The sequence below is a fragment of the Mobula hypostoma genome, chromosome 21, assembly GCF_963921235.1.
Source record: "Mobula hypostoma chromosome 21, sMobHyp1.1, whole genome shotgun sequence".
NCBI classification, from domain to species: Eukaryota; Metazoa; Chordata; class Chondrichthyes; order Myliobatiformes; family Myliobatidae; genus Mobula; species Mobula hypostoma.
In genome coordinates this window covers 25002392-25025749 of record NC_086117.1, presented here as the reverse complement: position 1 = coordinate 25025749, position 23358 = coordinate 25002392, and the positions used below count along the sequence as shown (strand labels likewise).

General features: G+C 39.5%; 1 protein-coding gene across 2 annotated transcripts in view; it reads right to left on the bottom strand.

The window, feature by feature from the left end:
* gle1 (GLE1 RNA export mediator) overlaps positions 1-23358 on the bottom strand; it is a 52805-nt gene that overhangs the window by 23741 nt on the left and 5706 nt on the right. Inside the window, exons 3-9 of one of the 2 annotated variants that reach the window (XM_063073661.1) lie at positions 22046-22159; positions 12168-12316; positions 9142-9202; positions 6833-7087; positions 4676-4889; positions 3890-4002; positions 2673-2742 (exon numbers count right to left, since the gene is read on the bottom strand). In XM_063073661.1, the coding sequence (XP_062929731.1) occupies positions 2673-2742; positions 3890-4002; positions 4676-4889; positions 6833-7087; positions 9142-9202; positions 12168-12316; positions 22046-22159 (976 nt within the window). The remainder of the gene's footprint in view (positions 1-2672; positions 2743-3889; positions 4003-4675; positions 4890-6832; positions 7088-9141; positions 9203-12167; positions 12317-22045; positions 22160-23358) is intronic. The other variant, XM_063073662.1, reaches the window with a different exon arrangement.

Below are 23358 nucleotides of genomic sequence, written 5' to 3'. Positions count from 1 at the left end.
AGCCAAATCTAATACCAGATATACTGTGTCAGTTTTGACATAATGAGTAGCATTCTTATGAATCAAAGAGCCATAGGTTATAGTCCCATTCCAGTACTCAAGCACATAATCCAGGTGAACATTCTTGCTCCGATACTGCAGTATCAGGAGTCTTTTGGATAAAATATTAAACCCTACCCATATATACAATCCAAGGTCGACATGAAAGATTCCTTGACATGATATAAAAATTAACTAAATATTCTTCCCAGCATTTATCTGGCCCTTATCACATTGCTATTTATAGGGTGACACTCACAAATGAACACAAATCAATGCACTTCAGAACAAAAACAATACTTTACTGACTATTAAACATTTTAGGGCATTGTGAGATTGCAAAAGCAAAATATTAATCAGGAGTGGGAACCTCACCCCAACAACCACAGAATACATTTTATGTTAAGCGACCTGATAGCACAGAACCAACAATCTAAATTCCAGGTCGAAATGAAAACAAGTGAAAATTGAAGAGATCTCTGCAAATCCAATATTACTCACTGGCTTGAGAATAATAACCATTTTTAGTTTTGGATCTGCTTTCTTCTTTGGTCTCTTGTATCACTAAACTAATAGCTTGGAGATGTGATACTTATACAGCAACTGAGGCAATTCAGATACAACCTGCTATTTCACATGGAGAATACGCATCTTAATTCTTGTTGCCATTATGCAGGGCAAGTTTCCAGAACCAGCAAGGGGCTACATTATTGGGCAATCTAGTTCAGTGATGTTAATTGAGAGATTGCCCAGGATACAAGAACTTTCAAAATAGTACCAATTCCAAACAAGGCAGCAAATGGGACCTCAAATTAACATTTCATTGAATAGACATTGAGTAGGATTTGACATTGGAACATTTGTCTCCAAATTCTAGAATTGCCTATATATCAACATCCATAAAAGCAGCATTACATCAAGGTGGTGGCTCATGGACAGTAATGACAGCAGTAAATGCTGGATTTGTCAGCCAACCTGCATCCTCAGTAAGTTAAGAAACAAAACACAGCTACTTCTGGCCAGTGCACCTGTACAGAAAATCACTGGTTAATTCAGCCCTCCAGTAGTAAATCAATACTATGGATGGTGGAGATATTAAAAGTGGAATGGTACAAGTTCTCAGTAGGTCTGACAGCTTCTGCAAAAGAAACAAAAATCAACATTCCAGTTGCCAAACCACTACTCACATTTGCTTGGACAGCACAGACCTGTCCTGTTATGATTTCTCTCTCCTCTACGCCCATCTTTTATACTTGCACATGCTCCCATCATCATTTTTATTTGCCTTGCACCAATAACCCCCTTCTTAAAAAAAATCCTACCTTACACTTTACCACAAATGAATCCTCCTGTTCCACACATTATCATGCCACATTCTTTCTTTAGTACTTTAGTTGAAAGTTGTTGTTGCAGTCAAGTCAATTTCTTTTTTAAAAGAAAAATATTGAGGACCAGGTCACTGCAGGCACAACAGAGAATTATTTATCACTGTTTAACCTGACAGGGTATGAGAACCACCTTCTCAAACAGACTGAATTCACGGGAAAGACTGCATTTGGTATTGGGTAGGGGAGTCATGGTGGCATGCTATTTGAAGGGAATCTGCAGATGATTATCTTTCTTGTTTGCAGAGGGGGTGCTGGCAGTTGCCCAAGTGATTCACTACTATACATCTTATCTTGTACACAAATGTAACAGGTACCATCTATGTGAGAAGGCATGCATTGGCTCCACTTAATTCACTGACTAAAAAAAAATTAAAACTGCAGTAAAGTAGAAATAATATATAGCACGCTAAGTTGGAAGAACTGTTTGAGCCTCTGAATGATGAGAATGAAAGAGTTAGGAGGAGAGGTTAAGTAATAGTTTTAAATTACAAGGAGCTTGAAATTCAAAGTTCAAGGTTCAAAGGTTCATTTACTATCAAAGTATACAACTCCAAAATTTTTCTTCTCTGAGTAGCCACGAAACCAAGAAAGAAAAGAAAGGCAGCACGATCATCAACCCCAAAATCCATCCATCTACACAAAAAAACAAATGAAAATGAAACAGGCACATCAAACCCCAAATCTCTCTTGCCACACAAAAAAAAAACACAAGAAAGATCAGGTGAAAAACACAGAATATATAAGAAAAAACAACTAAGACTGAAAAAAAAAGTCTATAGTCCAAGTCCACATCCAAAACACAAAAAACCTGGGGAACATTCTCTGGGCACAGTGGCAGAGTTTTGCACTTAACTTGTTTTCCCTCTTCCCCAGTTCTGATCAACTTAGTGCAAAACATTAACTTGCCACAGATGCTGCTTCTCCTGGTGTTTTTATTTCAATTTCTGGCAACACTGTATACCCACATCTTCCCCATCCAATCATCTATGACAGGAATAAAATAATCCAAGTGTGATGCAGTTTTCTGGAACCACGCTCCACAAAGATTCATAAACGTCAGTACAGGTGGGAAAAGCAAGAGGAGGAAAATACCAAAAACATCGAATAATCAGTAATGGATAATAAGACCAAAATTTATACGTGGAGGAATCTGGCAGGAGAAACTAAGGGAAAGGGCTAATTATATAAATTATGGAATTATTACATTTAGAAGAAAAATCTCAGGAATAACATTTTTTTATTTACCTGCAATGGAAGAAATCTGACCAACAGGAATGGTTGCTGTCTTCTGAAGATCCATTTTAATCTTCTTAACCTACAAGTGTATAATTTAGGAAATTATAACTAAAATGATAAGGATTATGTAGCATTGCCTTCATATGCTTATTCCCCAATTAAGAATTTTTTTTAAAATTTTGTATTTATTTTTAAGGATGTGATTGCAAGGGCAAGACTAAAATCTATTACCCAAACTCTCACTACACTTGTGAATGTACAGTAAGCCAACTTCTTGAATCTTCTGTTCAATGGATTTCACAATCTGGTTGGGTGGGGAGTTTCATTATTGAGAAGCAACAATAATAAAGGAATTGACATACATTTCTCAGTCAGGATGGTTTGTGATATAGATCCGACCCTACAATTGATGTACTCCCAGGAGCCTGCTGCCCTTTTTCCTAATGAATCAGATTTGTTATCACTGACTCATATGACATGAAATGTATTGTTCTGCAGCAGTACAGTGCAAAGACATAAAATTGCTATAGGAAATATAAAAAAATAGTGTAATAAGAAATAGAGATATTGCTCACGAACCATTCAGAAACTGATGGCAGAGAGGAACAGGCTGTTCCTGAATCAATGAGTGAGGGTCTTCAAACTCCTGCAACTCTTTCTCCAATGGTTATAATGAGAAGAGGTCAAATCCCAAATGATGAGAGCCCTTAGCAATGGATGCCACCTTCTTGAAGCATCATCTTATTGATGGGGAGGGTTACAGAATGGTCAGATTATTCCAGCTGTATAACTCTACTGCAGATTGTACATGATACACTGTCACCACAGTGCTCTAGTGCAAGATTATAGACAGATCCTAGCTGTAGGATACTTACTATGCTGATATTATTTAGTTAGCAATAATTATCTGCTCATATAAATAGAAGATATTACAGAATCAGATATGCCACAATGCAACTGCTTTATGGCCCTACAAAATTCACATCAAATGTAGGAAGGAAAATCAATTGTCCCTTCCAATACTCAAATTTCAATTAGTTGTCACCCACCTGCTACAATCTGCTTCTCTCTCCAACTACAAATGAAATTAGCAACTCAATTCCCTCATAATGCTAATGAGGACAGGTTTCAATTAGAAATTTCAGAATGCAAAAGGGACCGGACTGTGCAGAAGTCACTTGAGAGCAAAAACAAATTACTTCATGAGAAATTGTTATTATTTTTACCTTACTATCCTTGCTGTTGTTAAGATCACTGATGGATGCTGCACATTGATCACAGAAATCCTGCAATCGTTGGTACCACTGCAAAGTGCTTGGATCTGCCTTTATCTGCAGCCCTATAATTGAAAGAAAATGATTGTACAAATTAAATTTTGCAGATTGCTTTATCCACCAGTCTTAAAATTCTTTATATATTTGTAATAAGCCAAATACAAATGCACATTCCTAAATTACAAGCAGCATAACCAGTTAGTAAGAAAAGATTTATATAACAGCCAAGCAGATTCAATTGTTCCTGTCAATCAGAGTGCACAGTGAAAAGACCTTAGTTGAAATGCACGAAGATGCAAAAATGGCTTTCATATTTCAGATTAAATACTTCAGAGACACTGACTCCAATAGGAATATTACGAGACAAATCCAGTAACTAATTGTTGTTGTCTCACTGGTAGTTCTTCTGTGGGCGGCTGAATTTAAACCAAATGAGTTCTAGAAACCCACTTTCCTGGATTTTGTCAGTATCACATGTATCCCTGAACTATAGAGTACATTTCTGTCCCTACCTCAAATTAAAGAATTTTCATCTTCAATTTTTTTTAAATCAATGAGCACTTACCATCTCAGATAAAAAAAAGTCAACAGAACAGATTTCTACCTTTAAAAGGAATGCATCTGCAGAATGCTGAAATATGTGACACTTCTGTGCATTTCTCTCTGCATAATCACACTTAGATTACCAACATATGAATTACCAAAATAGATTTCTCACAAATACCAACATCGCAATACCTTCTTTATGACGTGGTTTCTGTTGAGGAGCTGGTGTTACTATTTCATTTTTGACTTCTTGCTTTTTCTGAAGTGCTTTCTCCTCCTCTTCTTTGATCCTCTTCTTCTCCGCTGCTACAGCAGCAATTTTTTCATTCATGGCAGCTATCAGCTCTCTCATTTGCAGTAGAGCTTGTTCTGCATTCAGCATGTCCTCCTGTTGCAGCAAGCCACCCTACAAAGACATAAAATTAGGATTGTAGTTTTTAATATACTTAAATTGCCAACAGCAGGAAAGTAATTTTCTCCCTTTCCTACTCTTGACAATTCTCAAAGTATGTCTCCACTGGCAGAGGCAACCCCACTTTCTACAAGTATCTGTCATTTACTCACACACCAAGGTTTGTCAATGGGCTACTCAGTACATGCATTCGAGCCAAGTTCAATCATGTTCTCAATATTCACAGATTTATGGCTATTACTCTTGAAATCACAACATTCCATTTTGAAATGGTCAATTACCAACTCCCTGATGCAACAGGTCTTTGTGTGAGAGATCTTGATTTAAGCTATCATGCACATCCTGACAACATCCCAAGTGGCTGGCCTTTATTCAGAACTCCCTCAGGTAAGAGTTTTTTTCCCACAGAATACAAGCCAATCAACATAATCGAACTCGTGTAGCCCTAAGTTCATTTTGGTGAATTTGTACTTCTCCCTTCACTGAATAACCTCTTTCCAGTGCTGAAACAGATTACAGAACCTTAAATGTAATCTAACTAGAATTTTAGAACTTCCAGTTTTTAAAAAAAATATATATTTCGCATCTGATCTGTGTAGATGTATGCAACCCAGAGAGATGTGATATCTGTAGGAGGAAATGATTTCTAAATTTCTACTATCAATGAGCTGCGATCAGGAATAGGAATCATAATCTTCACAACAGAAACCAATCAACTATTGGCAAGTGTTATCCTGAAATGTTCAGTGACCTAGAATTCATACTTCATCTTCATTCCCAATATTTAATGCAGAATTTTAAAGTAGTTTTATGTTCTTTTATGAGCAAAATGCTCAAAATTTACATTTGAATGGTAGAAAGGAAACATTAATTCTACCTTACAGAAAGTACAAATTTAGGAGAATAATCTTTTATGCACATTTGTAATAAATTAATCTTCCCCAATCATCAGAAGGTGCTTTACATATCAGGCAAAAGTATTTATGGACTGTGGAACCAAGAAATTAAAGAGACTTATGATACAGGTCAACAATACTTTAACCAAATGTAGAGGAGATTTCAGAGAATGAACAGTCCAAAAAGGCCCTAAAAGAAAACCTCATTAATAAATATATTCAATAACTGTTCTACTGTTCCTCCCAGCTTCAAAAACGTGCATGCTGAAAACAGCTTTAAAAGCCCGCCAATCCAAATTTCAATATATTATATTGCCTTAAAAATCTAATTCTGATAAATTAGAGGCACAGTATAAATACAAGCTATTGAAACATGCATAATGAAAATATGTCTTTGATCTGAGGCAGCTCAAGAGGCTTGGTTAACAGGCTTCAAATAAAACTTAAAAGTCCTTCCCCCCCACCTGCAGCAATACCTTTACTAATTTGGGTTAATAGGAATCAGAAAGTCTCCAGTGATATATTTTTTAACCAAAGGCTTACAGCAAGTGCAAGTACACTTGAACAGTAGGAAGTGGGGTTTGGGTTGGTGAGAAGGAATCAAAACAAGCCTAATCTCATACACATTCAAGTTTCAATGAATACCCAATAGCAGCTACTATTTCCTCACTTCCATCACCCACACAGACAACAAAATTAGCATTTACTACACAGTAGCAGAGGAGGGCAGCCCTAATAACAAAAGGTGACAAAGGCAGTAAGGATCTTAGCTGAGCTAAGAACTCTAATATCAAGGAACAGAGTACAAGAATTTAAAGAAAAACAAAGGAAATATTGTAATCATATAAGACATAATGAAGAGATTGGGCAAACCAAAACAGCATTAATAATGTCATTCACAGAATATATACAAGATGTTTTACTAGTACAGTAGATTCAGAAAACAAAGAAACAGCCAACTTTTTGTTCCATCAGTTCCCACATTTAAATTTAAATCTGATAACTCAGCCAGAACTGGGCTTATTCATGCCATGCACACACCTCTGATGTGAGCTTAATAACTCCCGACACCAGGCTGCACAGCTGATTGCCACGATTACTGTATTCAGAGAGGTCCAGTCCAACCAGTTCCTTCTGTTTTAAGTAGGGCTCAATCTGCAGATTCAGATTTAACACTTCAGCCTGGATGGCATTCAGCCGGCGCAATCGCTCCCGACTTTCTGCTTGCCTCTGACGCTCCAACTCCTTCTGTCGTAGCCGCTGCTGCTCAGCTTCTCGTAGTTTCAGGTTCATATTCTGCATGAAACAGAAGAAAAACAACAATGAAAAACAAAGAATATTCCTCAATCCAAATCTGAAAGGGAAGAACTGGAATTGGTCTCTGCTTTCCGCAGAGATCACTCCCTACGTGACTCCCTTGTCCATTCGTTCCTCTCCACTGATTTCCCTCCTGCCACTTATCCTTGCAAGAGGAACAAGTGCCACACCTGCCCCTACACCTCCTCCCCCACTATCACTCAGGGCCCCAAACAGTTCTTCCACATGAGCTGACACTCGCATGTGAGTCTGCTGGGGTCATACACTGTGTCCGGTTTTCCCAGTGTAGCCTCCTGTACATCAGTGATACCCGACATAGATTGGAAGACTGCTTTGCGGAGCACCCACGCTCCATCGACCAGAAAAAGCAGGATCTCCCAGTGGCCACACATTTTAATTCTACTTCCCATTCCCAATCAGATACGCCTATCCATGGCCTCCTCTGCTGTTGTGACGAGGCCACAGTCAGGTTGGAGGGACAACACCTTATATTTCATCTGCGTAGCCTCCAACCTGATGACATGAACATCAGTTTCTCGAACTACCGATAATGACCCCCCCCTTCATCTTTCCCCATCTCCTTTTCCCTCTCTCACCTCATCTCCTTGCCCATCCATCACCTCCCTCTGGTGCTCCTCCCCCCTTTTAATTCTGCCATGGCCTTCTGTCCTCTTCCATCACACTCCCCCTTCTCCAGACCTGTATCTCTTTCACCAAGTAATTTCCTAGCTCTTTACTTCATCCCTCCCGCTTCAGGTTTCACCTATCACCTTGTGTTTCTCTCTCTCTCTCTCTCCTCAGCCCAAAACATTGAAACATTGACTGCACATTTTCCCCCATAGATGCTGCCTGTCCTGATGAGTTCCTCCAGCATTTTGTGTGTGTTGGTTGAACTGGAATTGGTTTATTATTTTCATATGTATTGAAGTTCAGTGAAAAACTTGTCTTGCATACTGCTTATATAAATCAATTAATTACACATTGCACTGAGGTAGAACAAGGTAAAGCAATAACAATCAGAATAAAGTGCAGCAGCTACAGAGGAAGAATAATACATGTAGACGATAAGGTGCAAGATCATAATGAGGTAATGAAGTTAATAGTTCATCTATCATACTAGGGAACCATTCAATAGTCTATTCAAGGGTAGAAGCTGCCCTTGAGCCTGGCTCTTTTTTTTAAAATGTTCCGCCTGATGGAGAGGGGAGAAGAGAGAATGTTTAGAGCAGAAGGGGTATTTGATCATGCTAGCTGCTTTACTGAAGCAGCAAGAACAAACAGAGTTCATGGAGGGGAAGCTAGTCTCCATCACGCGCTGAGCTGTGAACACATTTCTCAGCAGGTTCTTGTAGTCACTGGCAGAGCAGGTGCCATGCCAAGCCACAACGCATCCAAATAGATGTTTTCTGTGACGCATCGATAAAAATTGGTAAGGATCAACAGGGACAAGCCAAATTTCTTTAGCCTCCTTGAGGAATTAGAGGCACTGGAGAGTTTTCTTTTCTTGATGTCTATACAGTTGGCACCGGGATGCAATATTAGTGAGGTTCACTCTTATGATCTCGAAGCTCTCGACCTCAGTACATTGATACAAGACCATAAGATATAAGAGAAGAACTAGGATATTTGGCCCATTGAGTCTGCTCCACTATTTCATCATGACTGATCCATTTTTCCCGTCAGCCCCAATCTTCTGCCCTCACCTGTATCCCTTCACACCCTGATTAATCAAGAATCTATCAACGTCTGCCTTAAATATACATAAAAACACAGACCGGAGCAAGTGCATCATCTCCCTTCAAGAAGTCAATGACCAGCTCTTTCGTTTTGCTGACATTGAAGGAAAGGTTGCTGAGATGACACTATATTACTGAGCTCCCCATCCTCTTCCTGCACTCTGACTCATCATTATTTGAAATACAGCTCATGACTCTTTCACTCCCCTGGATTTTAAGCACCAATGGCATCCTGCTATTCCATACCAAAAAGGGGCTCACTGACAACTCCACAATGCTGAGTTGTCCACTATTCACCTTTGCTTTGCGCCGGTGCTCTTCCTTTAGCTTTTCTTGACGTCCTTGAGCTTCAAGAGACCTATAAAAGAAACGTACTTTTGATTTCACGCTCCAAATCATTTTGCTTTCTTTCCCCCACAACCTCTCCGAAAAATCAGATGAAAAAGTTTTATATTTGGCTTATATCGGTGTATAACACAAAAGGAAAGCTGTTGCAAAATATCAGGGGGAAGGGAACTAATTGATAGTTATTTCAAAGACACTGTCACAACGGGCTAAAAGATAGAAAACCTAATACTGAAAGAATATTAAAGTCACTAAACAACTTGAGAAAAAAATGTATTCTTATTTAATTATTCCAATAGCATGCTAAGTTTTTTTGGGTTGTTTCGTTTAGTAGGAATAAAATAAAAAAGTTGACAAATTCGGATACAAAATCAGATTAGCCCAAATATCTGCTAAATTAATCACCGAATAGCAGTGAAATGAAATTACTGAAGCAAATTGTTGCTGCAGAAAGTCCCATTCTTTTTCCAGAGCACGAGCATGCAATTTGAATGGGTGCTTAGAATAAAGATTTAATTTCAGCAATGTGCATCTTACAATACTTTCATCATTACATAGAACAGTATACCATGAGAACAAGCTCTTCAGCTTATCACGTTGTGCTGAACTAATGAAATTAGTAAGTAAATGCCTAACTAAACTAATACCTTCTGCCTTCACAATGTCCCTATCCTTCCATTCTCTGCACATTCATGTGCTAAGAGTCTCTTACGTATCTATCATATTTGTCTCAACCACGACCACTGGCAGCATATTCCAAGCACCCACCACTCTGTGTAAAAAGAAAACTTGTTTCACATCTCTCTGTTGAACTTATCTGTCTCATCTTAACTGCATATCCTCTAGTATCAGACAATTTAGTTACAACTGAAAAAACAAGCTTTCATTTAAATGACGGTCTTCAAGATCTCAGAATGTCCCAAGTTGTTTCACAGCCAAGGAAACATCTTTATAGTATCATCACTGTATAATGCAGCAAACACAGCAGATTATACTGATTATACAGATCAGAAAAATGGAAACATGTTCATGACTGGCTACTTACAAAGGGAGGTAGGAATGGACTAACAAATTATAGGCTGCTTGGCAATAGCAAACAAAGTACCGAAATTAAAATTCTGAAGGACAATACAAATCATTTAGCAAGACACAGAATATTCATAGACAGCATGGATTTGAAGTGAGTTCAGAGTTTTATTAATTTGATTGAAACAGCAAAGCCAATTGCTCTGATTTTACCACGGCATCTGGCAAAGTCGAATATGGCAGAATGGCTAGTAAAAGGAAAGCACTAAGGATGCATGGGAAAGCAGCAGTTGGGATCCATAATTAGGCAGAAATAAAAACCAGAGTAATGGTCCACAAAAATAAATAGAACTCATAGTTCCCTTGCTTTTAAATATAGAAATGTGGCAAGGAAATAAAAATTAGCTAAGTATTAACAGTGAAGTTGTTGTAGGCTTCATTAGTTATCAATGGATTGGTGAGGTAGGCAAGAAATTGGCAAACAATGCAACACAAAAATGTACGGTAATGCATTTGGGGAAGGCAAACAAGGCAAGGGAATACATAGTAAATGTTATGCAATAATAAACAATTTGAAAGAAGATATGTCTCTTAGAAGAGCACATCTATAGTTTCTTAAAAGTAATACGAAACGCACAAAAGGTGATTACATTAGCAGTTAAGACATTTGGAAAGTCCCACTGGCCAGGCTAAAGAATATTACAAAATGCATAAAACTAAGCGTGGTCACAGATACTGGATACATTTCTGGTCACCCCACACAGAAGATGTGACAGTACCAGACCAGCTACCAGGGGAGTTGCCAGGGCCGAAGAACTTTAATTAACAAGAGAGAGCAGCCTTTGACTCTTCAAGAAAAGGAGGTGTTATTTTCTTGAGGGATGGTTTGAGATGTATACACTTTTTCAGGACATCCACAGTGTGACTGAGGACCTATTTTCATTAGCTGTTACATTAGAAGGGACACAGATTTCAGGACAATGGCAGGAAGCAAGCTTTCTTCCATCCAACAAGTGGTGGGATTGGGAATGCACTGTCCAAAAGAATGGGAGTAGGCAGAACCTCTCAAAGTTTAAAAGAGAACCTAAACGAATACTTGCTGCTATATCCTTTAAGATTACAGAACCAAAGCTGGGATATAGGACTAGGCAAAAGAAAACTTTTTGGTCCCAGCACGGATGACCAGAAGGGCCAAATAGCTTCTTTCTATACCATACATTTTTGTTACTGTGATGCAGAATATTGAGTTAAGAAAAATGGTCAGAACATTAGGACAAATACCTGCATGCTTCTTTAAAATTTACATCAGTCAAGGGCCAGAAAAGCCACTAGTTTAATGCTGCACCAATGGCAGGGCAATAATCTCTCAGTTAAACATAGCAAATGTGGGGTGGCATGGTAGCGTAGTGGTTAGCACAACACTTTACAATACCAGCGACTATAAGGAGTTTGTATGTTCTTCCCGTGACCCATGTGTTTCCTCTGGGAGCTGTAGTTTTCTCCCACAGTTTAAAGATGTCATTGTAAATTGTCCTGTGACTAGGCTAGGATTAAACCAGGGAATTGCTGGGCAGTGTATCTCAAAGGATCAGAAGGGCCTATTCTGTGCGGTATCTCAATAAATAAATATATAAATCATCTTGGATATTGTGTCATGAGGCCAAAATGAAACTATTGTTTCAGAGCTCATCAGGCTACTGAAAAGAGCATTGAGAAAAAAAAGTAGGTACCAGTTTATTTCTAATTAATTAATTAATTATTTCTAACCTGCCATTTTATCTTTAGCAGGAGAGGGTTTAATAAATCCAAAGGGAAGTTTAGGGTAAACATCTCAGTACATGCCACCTTAGGGTTATTCTCATTTATCAACTGTAATTATTGAAAGTTATGAAGAGAGGGACGTATGGCCATTTGACCAAAGAGATGCATACAAAAGCTTTCAAATTTCTTACCCTTTTTCCATCATATCACGCATCTCCTCAAATTCCTGACGTTGCTTAAGCTCCAGAGATTCTTCGAATCGCTTCATTTGTTCAGTAGATGACTTGGAGAGATCCTGAACAATTTTCTGTTGAAGTTCCTGGCGATGCTTCAGTTCAGTCTAGGAAGAGGTACAAAATGAAATTCCATTAATACTGTATGTCATTATATCCTTGGGGCTTCACCATTAGCAAATTACTTTTGAAGTGAAGTCATTTTTGTTACCCAAGAAAGGCAGTAGCTGAATTCATATATTAAGATTCCACAAACAGATTAGATGATTAGTCTGTTTTTGGAGCTGTTGGTTGCAAAAGAAAGTGTTAATCAGTTCATTAGGACTGCACATATAATCTCAGTTTTAAATAATATCAATATACAAGGCTGGATACATACCAAGATTTGCAATTACAATTTTTTAAAGAAAATTTAATTTTGCACCATTTAATAGTGCCTTCAGGTTGATCCTCACCTAGTCCTATGAAAATATTTGACACCAATGTAATTACCGTACATAATTATCCTTTGACCTATGCAGTAATACACTGAAATAAAACGAAAGGAAAAGAATTTTAACAAAGAGGAAGGTCTTGCTCCAAGTAAGAACTGGAATTAGAATGTAAACAAGGTGGGACAGCAGAAACTTGACTGGATGAGGACTACCCAATCAGGAGGGACGGACGACAGGAGTTGAGTATATATACCACTGGACTTGACATGCCTAGTCATCATCCCTAATGAAGATGGCAGAGTTTGTCATTGAAAACTTCATTAAAATCGATACCTTTACCTGGCTGGAAGCCCTTGAAGAGCTTATTCATCATATACATGAGGAAAGCACCAAATCCCTTTTTTTTTTTAAATAATTTTATTAAAGCATTTGTAAACAAGTGATTTCATTTATTAGTTACACACCAGTTCAGGTGGAGCACAGATGGCAGCAAAATATAGTGGGCTAATTGGCCTGTTTCAATCCATTCAATGCACTAAGCAATGACACCAAAGATTAGATGGTTAGAGGTGCCTTTTCCTCATAAATTGAGCAACACATGATGCATTACTGAGCTACATAGACGAGGAAGGTTTGAAAAACTGATTTCAACCATTCATGTAAAATTTCAATGGGGCAATTTATCATGGTGACTTTTGAAACAAAGGAGGGTGGGCAGAAAAGGAAGAACTTCAGTGAGGCATTTATTCTAAACAATACCCAGTGCAGAAACCTCGAAGCATTAGTGACAGATTGGAGTACCAGCATAGGCTAAGCAAGCCAAATAGCATTCCCTTTTGCAATGTCATTCTGTATTGCCCAAAATATAATTAATAAAGTCCCGTATCATTTTATGATATTAGAAACTCTGCCTGTTGATAGTCTGACTTCCTTCAGAAAGGAGGAGAAAAAAATGCAAACATTTTCCTGCTGTACTTGCACATTGACTACCCATCTTATCAAAACAAATGTAGAAAATAAGAAAATAAATGCACACAGAATTTGGGAGTGGAATTGAGGAAATCAGTTTGGTAGCCAAAACTATAAATTATTCCAGCTCTTAGTTCAGAGCTGGCAAGGTTACAAGGTTCAAATACTTTATGAGGCCTGTTAGAATTAGCTCAGATTTGTTACCAAAGAGCCAAGATGTATTTGGAACGCAATTCAGAATTGCAGTGAAATGGGACCATTTGAATTAATAGCTAGAGGAACGTGAAGCAATTACCAAACAGATTAGAACAAATGCCTTCATGAATATGCTTCCACTGCAGTTTAAAGTCAATTCATTTTGAAGCAGAACAACAAAAGAGAAAGGAAAAACAGAACCATTTCCTTGCTGGGGTTAGTAAACTCATGGTATAGCTTTCAAACCAAATCTATAAACTTGAGAAATTCAGATTGCCTAAATTGGATAGCCTGAGCTTGATTTGTGTGTATATAGGATGTAACAGTATATAGAATCTTTTTCTTATGGTAGAGGAATTTTAAAAAATAGATGGTATACAGAGAGGAGTTTTAAAGGGGGTTTCAGGAGAAGTTAGTTTTGAAAAAAAAACAGAGTGGTTGATATTACTACCAGAGGAAGTAACGGAGTCAGATTAAGAGCTGTTTATACAGGCACTTGAATAGGCAAGGTACAGAAGTTCACTGATCTTATACGGGCAAATACAATTAATGTAAATGGGCAAAAGATTTGGTACGGATATAGTGAGCAGAAAGGCTCAATCCTGTGATGTCCAACTCCATGAACCTTCTTTTTTATTTTAGGTACCCGTTAACATCGTTCACTGGAAGAACACTGGGCCAATATTTGAAGTGGAATCGCCAGAAAATAATGAAATTTTAGAATCGTAAAACACGGGAACTGGCACTTCATCCATGCCCATCAAAATGCCAATTGATACTACTTCCACTTTCCTGCATTGATCTCCAAGTGTCTATTCCTTTCTTTTTATGTACCGGTGCATAAGCCTTTTAAATACTGTGGCTATACCTGCCTCTGCCAGTTTGTTCCATATACCCATCACCTGCAAATGAAATATTTGCCCCTCAGATCTAATTTAAATATTTCCCCTCTCACCTTAAATTTATGCTCTCTAGTTTTAGACTCCCATACCCTTGGAAAGGACCATTTTCCCTATCTTTCTGGTTTAAGATAGCGCTACCAAAGATGTCCGATAGCTTACTGGTAAATCATAAGGCAGGAGCATCAACTAAAAATATTACTTATAGCATCTTTCATGAAGCAAACTAAGGTGAATCATTGCCACAGGCAGTGAGGAGGCAAGGCTGGTTCAGGGGATGAGCCAAGCAGGAGCACTGCGAGGTGAAACGTGCTCGAGCCACCGGATTCACAGACAGGTTTGTATCGTTATTAGAGAAGGAGTGAGCAATTTGGAGAGGAGTAGATGCAGAAGAGTTCTGATGCTTGTGCACCTAACCCAGGTGCAAGGTTGGATCGCTCCAAGTGCCGAGCCGATTTGGTGAGATCGAGAACGGCTTCCGGCTGGGCAGCACAAGCGTATCGGGGCGCCAAGATCCAGGTCCCATAATGTGGCACTACTCAGAGCTTGGATAACTTAAGTGCTAGCACAGGTGGATTAGAAGCCTGAGTGTCAGATACAGAGGTGAGGATCAGGCTGATTTCACCTACTCCCTCCTGAATATTCATTCCTTTCTCCCTGGCTCCAGAGGCTGTGAAATAAGCCAGTTGCTATGCGTTCCTGCCCCACTGGTGCGAAAACTGGAGACCGAGGTTTGGCTTGGGCCTATTCCGGCTGCTCCAGGAACGGATCTGAGATTCAATGGTTTAGGATGCCATTGGGTTCTTCCATCGTTTGCACAAAGTGTTCCCTCCCCCACTTTCTCTGCACAGTGGTTTTTGGTCTTTTTTTTAAATTGGGTAATTCGAGTTTCTTGCTTTGTGGCTGCCTATAAATAGACAAATTTCAAGGTGTACAATTTATACATTCTTTGATAATAAATGTGTGAGTCTTTGAATCTATGCTGCTCATAATTGTATAAACCTCTGAAATCATCACTCAGGGTCCTATACGCCAGTGAGAACAATCCCATAGCCTATTCAGTGTATTCTTGAAACTAAAGTCCTCCATTCCAGTCAACATCTTGATCAATCTCTTCTGCATTAAACCTAACTCCACCATGTCCTTTCCATTGTGTGGTCAGTACTGAACATAATATTCCAAGTGTGTGGTAACCAATGTCTTGTACAGCTACAAAGTGACATCCCAACTCCTATACACAATAACCCTGCTTTCAAAAGCAAGTTTCTTCATTACTCTATCCACTTGTGTCACCATTTTCAGACAGCTATGACTTGCATAATAAAGTTCAGCTTTAGAATCAGAATAAGGTTTATTATCACTGACATATATCGTGAAATACATTGTTGTGTGGCAGAAGTGTACTGTTGAAGACAAATTACAAAATAAATAAATGGTGCAAAAGATGAATAATGAGGTAACGTTACGATGGTAGAAGGGAAAAAGCTGTTCTTAAAACTTTGAGTACGAGACCGGGCTCTTGTACCTTCTCTCTGATGGCAGGAAAGAGAAGAGGGCATGTGTTGGATGGTAAGGGCCCTTAATGATGGACGCTGCCTTCTTGAGGCAACACCACTCGAAAATGTCCTCGATGGGAGGGAGGGTTGTGCCCATGATGGAACTGACCCGAGTCTACTACAACCCTCTGCAGCCTTTTGCAATCCTGCAAGCAAACTTCTGTACATCAATGCTTCTAAAGACCCTGCTGTGTACTGCACATGTACTGTCAGTATTAGTCAAACGTGTTACCTCACATCTGTCTCTATTAAATTTCATCTGCCACTGCTCCGCCTAACCATATAGCTGATCTATATCCCTCAGGTATCCCAAGGCAACCATCCGCACCACTTCTAATTCCACCAGTCAAGTCATTTATAATTTATCAAGCAGGCTTACTTATTGAGAGTCATCAGGAGACTTATTTATCAGACCACAGGCATTCATACCCAAGACATGATAGTCTAGGCGGGAGAAGATGGCGGCGCGACGCAGAGCGCGCGGCCGTTCCGAATTGATATCGATATGTGTAACTAGGGGCCGTGCATCAATCCGGATTTGATGGGGGGACAGCCGTGAAGCACAGAGGAACATCTGGAGAAATTTCTGAAATGCCTGCTTTGCTGCCGCTGCTACTGTGCGATCGAGAATCTCCGGAGACGAAGGCCTCAAATCCTCGGCTCTGCGTATCACCTGTTGCCGGGGCCGGGGTCAAAACACTCAGTAGAGATGGTGCTCGGTGCATCGGTCGGAGAGCTGGCTGGAGGCTCGAAGTTTTTCGGACGGACTCAGAGTCGGATTGTGGTCGGATGCTTCCAGGGTGCTGCATTGGCAAGTTTGCGGCGCTGGAGGTTTACCGTCTGCGTGAGATGATGGGACTTTCGAGAGACTCTGAGATTTTTACTGTGCCATGGTCTGTTCTTATCAAATTATGGTATTGCTTTGCACTGTTGTAACTGTATGTATAATTATGTGGTTTTTGTTAGTTTTTAGGTCGGTTTGTCATGTGTTTTCGTGATATCATTCTGGAAAAATATTTTTATCATTTCTTAATGCATGCATTACTAAATGACAATAAAAGGGGACTGCGTGTCCTCATAATCATAATAATAGTCAACAACAGTCCCAGCACCAATCCCTGTTGTACACCACTGGTCACAGAATTAACAGTCAGACGAACAACCCTCTGCCACTACCCCGTGCCTTCTATTATCAAGCCAACCTTGGATTCCATGTGTTCTAACTTTCTGGATTAGCCTCCCACACAGGACATTGTCAACGGCCCTGCTAAAGTTCATGTATACCACATCAGTCACATTGCCCATCCATGATGAAGATAATCAGCCCACCGCTCCATTCTCTTTGCATTCGTGACCATGTGGCTAGGGACAGCTCAAACATCAATTACAAATATGCAGATGATACCACTGCTGGTGGTAGAACTTCAGATAGCAAAGAGGAGGCATACAGGAGTGAGGTAGATCAGCTTGTTGAATGGTATCAACTTCACACTTAACATTAGCAAGACCAGCGAACAGATTGTGGACTTCAGGAAGAGAAAGTCTGGAGAATACACACCAGTTCTCATTAAGGGGTCAGCAGTGCAAAGGTGAGCAACTTCAAGCTCCTGGGCATCAACATCTCAGAGGACCTATCTTGGGCCCAATAGTGATGCAATGACAAAGGAGGCATGCCAGTCCCTGTACCAATGACAAAGACGCATGTCAGTCCCAGTTTCCTTGCTGCACTACCCTATGGCTTTGAGATTTCTCATCTCAAAGACTCGTGCAAATTTCTATAGATGTACAACGGAGAGCATTAGGACTGGTTGCATCACAGGTAGGTACAGAGGCTCCAGTGCACAAGATCACAAGAGGCTACTGAGGATCGTAGACTCAGCCAACTGCATCAGAGGCACCATCCTCCCCACCATCGAGGACACCTTCAAGTGGTGGTGCCTCAAGAAGGGAGCATTCATCACTAAAGACCCTCACTAGCAGGAGGCCCCTCTTCTCATTACAACCACAAGGTATAGCAGCCTGAAGACCCACACTCAAACTTTTCAGAAACAGCTTCTTCCCCTCCACCAGATTCCTGCACAGTTTAGGAACATTAAATTGTTATTCTTCTTTTTGCACAATTTACTTATTCAATGTTTTATAATAACTTTACATCTTTGCAATGTACTGCTACTGCAAAACAATTTCATGATACATAACCATGATAATAAACCACATATTGATCCTAAAAATTAATTAGAACAGTTTCTCCCATAGTATGTAACCAGCAGTCTTGCTCTCTGAGCACAAAGGGTGGGGGTTGTATCTCATTCTCAAGATTAGAGCACAGAAGTTTGGCTGATACTTTACTTCACTATTGTTGGAGATTCTATTTTCAAATGAGACATTTCCCCCTTCATGCAGACACAAAACCCCATTCATTCTATAGAAAGAGCAGTAAACTCTCCAATAAATGTTTTCACTGAAGTTTAACTCTCAACTCTGTTGAACAACAAAAAAATTTCACCTGGTCAACTATTGAGATGCTGCTTATGCTGGAATATCATACACAAAATGACCACTATGGCCTTTATATTGTAATGATGACTATACTCAAAAGTATATTGGCAAAGCACTTTAGGACAACCAAATTTGAAGACTACAGAATTTTCTTTTCAAGAGTGAATTCTACATGATCCATGTACACATTCCAATACTTACCACTATGTGGTGCTTCACCTTTGTATTGATCTTTTGGGAGCCATTAATTGACGACTATACTTTTACAACTTAAAATTTTTTTTTTCAGTAATTGATTATAATGTTCCTGAGTTATTTTAATGCAAGAGACTCTGAAATTATCAAACAAGTAAAAACCAATGTTTGACCAAAATTCAAATGAATTAGAAACTTGTTGAATGGGGCAGGCTGGTGGCGCAACGACATCGGCACCGGGCCCGAGAGCAGAGGTTCCCGGGTTCAAAACCTGTCAGGTCCACTCCTGAGTACGCTTTCCATCCATGCCAGGTTGAGTGTCGAGATCGTAAAATAAAAAGGGAAAATACTGCGCAAATGTCTGTGTGAGAACACACAGTCTCTCTCTCTCTCACTCCGCGCCTTGTAAAAGCCATGAAAAAGACATCATCACAGACGCGCACGCACGCACACGCCAAAAAAAAACTTGTTGACTGACAGTGAATTAAAATCTAAACACTATATTTTCTCATAAAACACAACACGCATCAGGAAAGCAGTGATCTTCTAGCTGCAGTTTACCAAACACAATCCCAATTTCACTTCTGAGCTCCTGGGTGAAGGCTTTAGAGGGTACCATTGCACACTGGTGCCAATCATAAAAGCTCCCAAGATGAATCCCAATTCCAGATTCAAACTATTTAAACAGTGTGCATCTATCTTCAATCAGTGAGATAAAGAGATGAAAAAGGGAATCACAAAACACAGGTTACCTGGGCAGATCTTGGGTACAGCTATCCAACGTATCCTACTCATTTTATTCCCCAGTATACTGCAATTCTTTATTCTGTCAAACATTTATTCAGTCGCTTTTAAAGTTCTTCACAAAGAGCAAAGTGACCCCCTGTGATGGGTTTTCATGCCATCATGAAGACATACTAAAGATAATGTTATAAAATTTGAATATTGAAAAAGTAGAATATTTGAGGCCAATTTATGAATCAGAATCAGGTTTACTATCATTGACATGTCATGAAATTTTGTTGTTTTGCTGCAATAACTTGCAAGATAAAAATTATTGCAAGTTACTAAAATAAATAGGCAAAAGACAAATAAAGTTCATGGACCATTCAGAAATCTGTTGGCAGAGTGGAAGCTGTACTAAAAACACTGAGTGTGAGCCCTCAGACTCCTGTACCTCCTCCCTGATAGCTGCAATGCAGTGGGCACGTCCCACATGGTGAGGGTCTTTAATGACAGACACTGCCTTCTTGAGGCTCTGCCACTTGAAGCTGTCCTTGATGGCGGGGAAGGTTGTGCCCACGAGAGAACTGTCTGAGTCTACAACCCTCTGCAGCCTCTTTTCATCCTGTGCATTGGAGGCTCCGCACTAGGCTGCGATGCATTGTCAGAACACTCTCCACTGTACATCTGTAGAAGTTTGCACAAGTCTTTGGTGACATACCAAATCTCCTCCAGCTGCGAATTAAGTAGAGCTGCTTGCATGCCTCCTTCGCGATGCATCAATCTGTTCGGCTGGGGATATATCCTCAGAACTGCTGACAGCCAGCAACCTGAAGCTTCTTGCCCTTTCTGCTGCTGACCCCGCAGTGAGGACTGGTGTGTGTTTTCCCGACTTCCCCTCACTGAAGTCAACCATCAATTTCTTCGGTTTAAAGACATGGAGTGTGAGGTTGTTGCTTTGGCACCATTCATCCAGTCGATCTCACTCCTGTACACCTCCTTGTCACCATCTGAGACTCTGTCAACATTAGTGTCAACAGCAAATTTTAGAGATGTAATTTGAGCTATGCCTAGCCACAGTCGTGAGAGTAGAGAACAGAGCAGTGGGCTAAACACACATCCTTGAGCTGTGCCTGTGTTGTCTGTCGGTGAGAAGGAGATGTTATTACCAATCCACACTGACTACAGTCTCCCAATAAGAAAATCAATTGCAGAGAGGTAGAGGCCCAGGTTTCGAAGCTTGTTGATTAATACTAAGGGACTGATAGCATTGATTGCCAAGCTGTAATCAATCAACAGTAGCCTGACGAGGTATTACTGTCATCTAGGTGGTCCAAAGCAGATAGGAGAGTCAGCAAGATCGCTTCTGCTGTAGACCTGTTACAACAGTCGGCAAATTGCCGCGGATCCAGGTTCTCTCTCAGGCAGAAGTTAACTCAAGCCATGACCAACTTCTCAAAGCAGTTCAGTACAATAGATGTGATTGCTACTGTGCAATCATTATTGAGGCAGCTCACCTGCTCTTCATTAATCACAGCAGTGGCCCAAGAACAGTAAGACATCTTTTTTTTTAAAAATCAAATGCTAGAAATCTGAAATAAAAGAACAAATTGCTAACACTCAACACTCACCCTGAAACATTAATGGTTTGTCTTTTCACGTGCCATCAGACCTATTAAGTGCTTCCATTATATTTTGCTTTTATTTGAACCAAGACAATTGTGGTTCAATTAGTAAAAAAAACCTAACTTACAGCTCTTCCTTTGATACTAATTTCCTCTTACAAAACTACTGAAACTCATCTTTGCTCCAACTGAACATATAGATTTAGATAATTCTAGGTGTGGGGAACGTGTCAACAAATTACTGGCACCCAGAATAGCATTACCAGACATTGTGCAATGAAGATTATTTTGCTCAATATGCAGTGTCTGAGAGAACTGCTGGGATTCAATCTCACAAATATTTTTCCAGCACTAAGCATCCCAGACAAAAACAATACCTGTTACACAAAGGACTTCTTGCCTGCAAACCCCACCAGAATGACAAAATAGCCCCAAGCAAATGCTAGTCATGGAAAATGTTAAGATTCATGAATTTTTAGAGAAGCAAAAATGGGAATCGGAAAGTTGAGGCAGAATAACAGTCAGAATCTTATTAAAAGACAAAAAACATCAAAGACAATAATGACCTATACCCCTTTCGATGTTTTTGGTCTGATATTCATTGGTACCCCAAGACTCCAGAAATGAACTGCTTCAATGACCTAGCAGCAGTCCCAGTTATGGCAGACCACCTGCTGCACTACTCATCCAAATACTCAGCATCTTAAAGCACAAGCAATACTTTTACTTTCCACTTCTCACCTGGCCTCTAAATCTATGGAATCCTTCGTACACTTTAACATAACCTTCAATCTCAGTGGCTTCTGGTGAAAGCAGCAGCAGTGTACGTTCTGGAGTTAATTCCTGCACCAACTGCTAAAAATAGAAAGAGAAATTAAATGATGATAGAGCATATTGTTCTAACTGAACTTTTTATATAGCATCTTTAACATATTAAAACATTCCAAGGTAATTCACAGAAATGTCATTAAACAAAATTTGACACTCAGCACTTCAAAGTGAGACTTTATGACGGCTTGGCAAATACTTGGATAAAGAGGAAATTCAAGCAGCAGCTTAAAGAGACAGAGAAACTGAATCAAAGAGTAAAAACTAAGGCAGCTGAAAGCACAGCTGCCAACAATAAGCCAATCAAAATTACATCCGTGCAAGAAGCTCTCATTGATCTTTGGAATGCAAGAGGTCACAGAGTAGAGTAGGTCAAAGTATAAAAGATTTGAAAACAAGGACAGAACTTCAAAAATAAGGTATTGTGGAGCAGAACCTTCAACAAAAAGGAGTGATTCATGAAATGGAATTGATTTGAGCTAGGATACATCAGAATTATAGATAGGCTCAAAGTTTATGCAGTGGAAGAGGTGAAGCTGAGTAGGGTCAGCATAAGGAACAATGTCGTACATGGATAAAAAATGCAATTTTAAAAGGTGGTCCTAATGTTACACAAAAAGTAGCATTTTAAAAGGCAAACCACAATCTTAAGCTTCATGGACAAATTAATTTTTGACTAAGAGTTTGCTTTAAAATTTACAGGTTTTTTAAAAAGTGCAGATAATTTAGAAAAAAATATTTGTTTAAGTTTACAAGGCAGTTTATTGGCATTATAGAAGTACAATGTAGAGGAGTGATCGAATACCAAGGCTTTGGTGTGATATGAAGACTTGACCACAGAAACATTAGACCAGCAAGGGAATGTGAAGATTAAAAAGAAATCAGGCAGCACTGTTCCTAGTGTTCCAAACTGGTTGCTTTGCCCTTACAAGAATGAGCATAAACAATTATTCCAAAATAGCACTTAACAGAGGGAAAGAGAAAGTTTTTTTTTTAGACTGGAAGTTCAATCCCCTCAGAGAGAAAGTATGAGAGAGAAGAGTTCAGATCCAAGGCCAAATGCTTCCTCTCAGGGTCCACAGAACAGAATCCGAGATAGTTTTCTTACCCTAGTAACTAGCTATAATTCAGGATAGGCAGCAAGTTACCAAACAGATGCAGCTTAAAATAGTGCATGATGCCCAAATATTGTAAGAGCCAAGGTCACAAACCCTCTAAGAATACCA